The 3,382-nt window shown below is 32.8% G+C and overlaps 1 protein-coding gene across 1 annotated transcript; it reads right to left on the bottom strand.

Moving 5' to 3' along the window:
* Positions 1-2,029: 2,029 nt before the first annotated feature.
* Positions 2,030-2,688, bottom strand: BDBG_08639 (uncharacterized protein; the record flags this gene model as incomplete). The annotated part of the gene is made up of 2 exons (XM_002621013.2): positions 2,584-2,688; positions 2,030-2,428 (listed from the first exon to the last, which is right to left on the bottom strand). Exon 2 carries the CDS (start codon positions 2,399-2,401, stop codon positions 2,030-2,032), a length of 372 nt encoding a protein of 123 aa, XP_002621059.1. The 5' UTR covers positions 2,402-2,428; positions 2,584-2,688.
* Between the last annotated feature and the right edge of the window lie 694 nt (positions 2,689-3,382).

The raw sequence follows: 3,382 nt of genomic DNA, 5'->3' as shown, positions 1-3,382 counted from the left end.
TATTATCTCAGTAGCTGATATGAAGTCAAGTTTGATGAAATAATTAAGATAATTTACTAAACTCTTTCAAAGTTTATAAAACAGAGCTTTGAGAAGAATTCTGAAAGCATTCAAATCATCTTCTATTAAAGCAATGAAAATTAAAGCTTCAATTTCTTCTCTTACTATTAGATTTGAAAAGGCCTGTATAAACTATACTCTGAGAGTCATGATGATGAGCTCAAATTATATAATCAGAGAAAGAGTCTCTTGTTCATTTTCATCAGTTAACTCAGGAAATAAACTGGATTGAAATAGATTTCTTGATTGAAATGAGAATAATACTTTAAAGAAAATGCTCTCTCAACTGTATAGACTATATTCACTTATTAAAAATTAATTTTCTTCATTAAATATTGAGAAAATTGATCATAAGAAGATATCTCTCTGAAGAGAAAAGCAGAGATCTCTCATAGACTTATAAATAAGTGAACTATTTAAAGAGAGAGAATATGAACAGTATTTAAAGAAGATCTCTACAATTAATATAAAAGACTCTATTCTGGTTTACTCAGATAGCTCAAAAAATGAGAATTTGAATAGATTAGATACAGACATTGCTTATATTGAAGATAATATCAATTTTATCTCAGATTTCTGAAATTTAGACTGTGAATCTGAAGTCTTTGATGCTGAACTGTTTACAATAGTGAAAGCTTTTCAACTTATTGAAATAAAATCTCATAAAAGAGAAAATAGTGTGAAAGAGACATGAATATTCTCTGATAGTCAAGCTGCTTTAAAAAGATTTAGAAATAGTCAGATTCATAATAATTAAATGAATCTTGAACTGATTTTAAACTCTGTTATGAAAATTCAAAAGAGAAGAATATCAAAGCTGATAATTCATCTACACTGAGTTCCTACTTATATAAATATTCATGACAATGAATTGGCTGATTCAGCTGCAAAAAAGAGTTCAGAATTAAGCAGATCTATTCAAAAAACAGTGTTCTAATCTTTCATAAAAGAAAGATAAAAGAATCTTGTTTAAATAAATGAAATGAAAGCTGACAGAAATAAAAGAAGCATATACATTATTTAAGATTTGAGATAAAATCAAAGTGAAAATCTTGTTTAATTAAATGTAAAAAGAAAATATTCTCATCTATAATTCAGCTGAAACTAGAACATGATTATTTCAAATTCTATATACTGTGGCGGGCTGCGCCCGATCAATCATATAGACTATTCCGTACACTTCATAGATTCCTACCGCCCCATTCCCGATCGCCGATCCTCGGCCGCCATGAACGTGTATGTTCTGAGCACCGATCCTCGGCTGCTATGAACACATGTATATTCTTCCACCCCGAAGCACCACTGTGTACACCACCACATACATGTATAAATATTCACTTTGATTGCTGATTCTCACACTTTCTCTTTCTTTTCTTCTCTAATGTTTTTCTCTTTGTTATATAAGACCTATCAATATAATACTGGTCTATTCAGCATAGGCCTCTTATACTAGAAAAATGTTCATTGTCTCCTTATTAGAAATGATTATTCATTGAGAGATATCTGAATACATAATAATGTGTAAGAAAAGAGAAACAATCAGTTAAAGCAGACACTGAGTTCTCAGATAGAAGCTTACTCATCAGTCATTCTGACTCTGTAACAAGATCTTATGAAGAGAGTAAGATCTTATAAGAGAATGTCAGTGAAAGACCTGAGAGTTCTGACACTCAGATGTATGAGATATTTATATAATTACACATCTGATGATTGATAACCATGTCTAATAATAATATGAGAGAACTCTTGAACATAAGTATAGAAGTAATATCACCGTGACTCTGAGCAATGTTGAAATTACAACAGTAATAAATAGCTGATATGCATACAACTTAACAATGTCAATATGAAGAGATTCAATGATTATCACAACAAAGAACTCAGACAATTTCAATATCTACAGAATTGAATATAAAAGTACTGAAAGAATGCCATAGTGATTTTTCACGAACTCGCTCGATTTTTCGAATTAGAACCCGCCGATAGATCCATCGAAAAGCCCTCGATCATACGAGCATTTTGACCCCATCGCCGACCGCATACCCCGTGTGGTGGTGGAGTTATCCAGCCAAACGTGAACCGGACGTTGTTCAAAGCTCCTGTGTGGGATTATCCCCCGTTCTCCCCTACCACACCACAACCCTGGGCCAGAGTGCCATACAAATTGTAAGGTGAAGTGACCTAGCCATATGCACCAATCTTCTCGATTTTGGAAGATCCCCGACCTGTAGTTGTGGAGATATCTGAGGAGCGACCTCCGCGAAAACCCTGTCCATCTTTGATGTTCCAAAACACCATCGCCAAGTCTCACCCTCGTACCGCCCTTCCCAATCTGGCCCATCCCCGGCAGAAAAATACAAAAAGATACCTTGATGATAATATCAAGCACATAATCAACAGACTCTTCTGAAGTGCAACCTTCACAGTCCGCCGCCAGTGTATCTAGACTTCAACACCAAGTCTCACCCCTGTACTACCCCTCTCAATCTGGCCCATCCCCAGCAGAATGATACAAAAAGATACCTCAGCAACAGTATTCAATACATAATCAGTGAACAACAAGTCAACAGCACATCAACAACTATAAAATCAGTATATCTCAAGATCTGACTGAGCCTTTGATCCCTGCACAGTGAGATATATTAAATCTAGTTTTAATATCTCAATATTCAATAGATTCTGCAAGAGATTGAGAACAACAACACTAGATTTCTATTGAATTTGAGAATTAACTCTATATTGATATAATCATTGACAAAGTCTTCTATTTTAAGATATAAATAACCAGTTCCTCTACATCCTGCTGACAATATTTATATTATCATATAGAAACAGACTTATATTCTCTATAATATCAAGACTCTGAAGAGAGAAAGTCTTGATAGAGAGTATACAGTAGTGTATATCTTAGCAGTTTCTATCTCATTCTTCTGCAGCAGTTAATACAAAAAAAAAGATCTTAGAAATAGTTTTTTACTTCTCTTGAAAAAGTAAGGTGTTTTTCTCTGGATTTTATACAATATTCTTACAAAGAATTAAAAACAGAGTTGTTTTCTGTCATAATTTCATATTCTTTTAAGTAAGAATTACTTTTTCAGTGACTGAAGAGCTTTCATTAATACTTAATTCTTTTTTACACTCTTTATTAACTGATTTGAGTTGCACACTTGTTGTGTGAGAAGAATTGAATGATTTAGAATAAAATTGAATAGTTTTAATCAATTTCTCTGCAAAAAATTGATTTATTTTTTGTCAGTTTTTCTCTCAAAAACTGTCATATTATCTGATTTATTATCAATTGATATCATACTTTTCCTCACTG

This window comes from Blastomyces gilchristii, assembly GCF_000003855.2.
Source record: "Blastomyces gilchristii SLH14081 genomic scaffold supercont1.25, whole genome shotgun sequence".
NCBI classification, from domain to species: Eukaryota; Fungi; Ascomycota; class Eurotiomycetes; order Onygenales; family Ajellomycetaceae; genus Blastomyces; species Blastomyces gilchristii.
The sequence above is the reverse complement of the archived record's forward strand: the minus strand, read 5'-3'. Positions and strand labels throughout refer to the sequence as shown.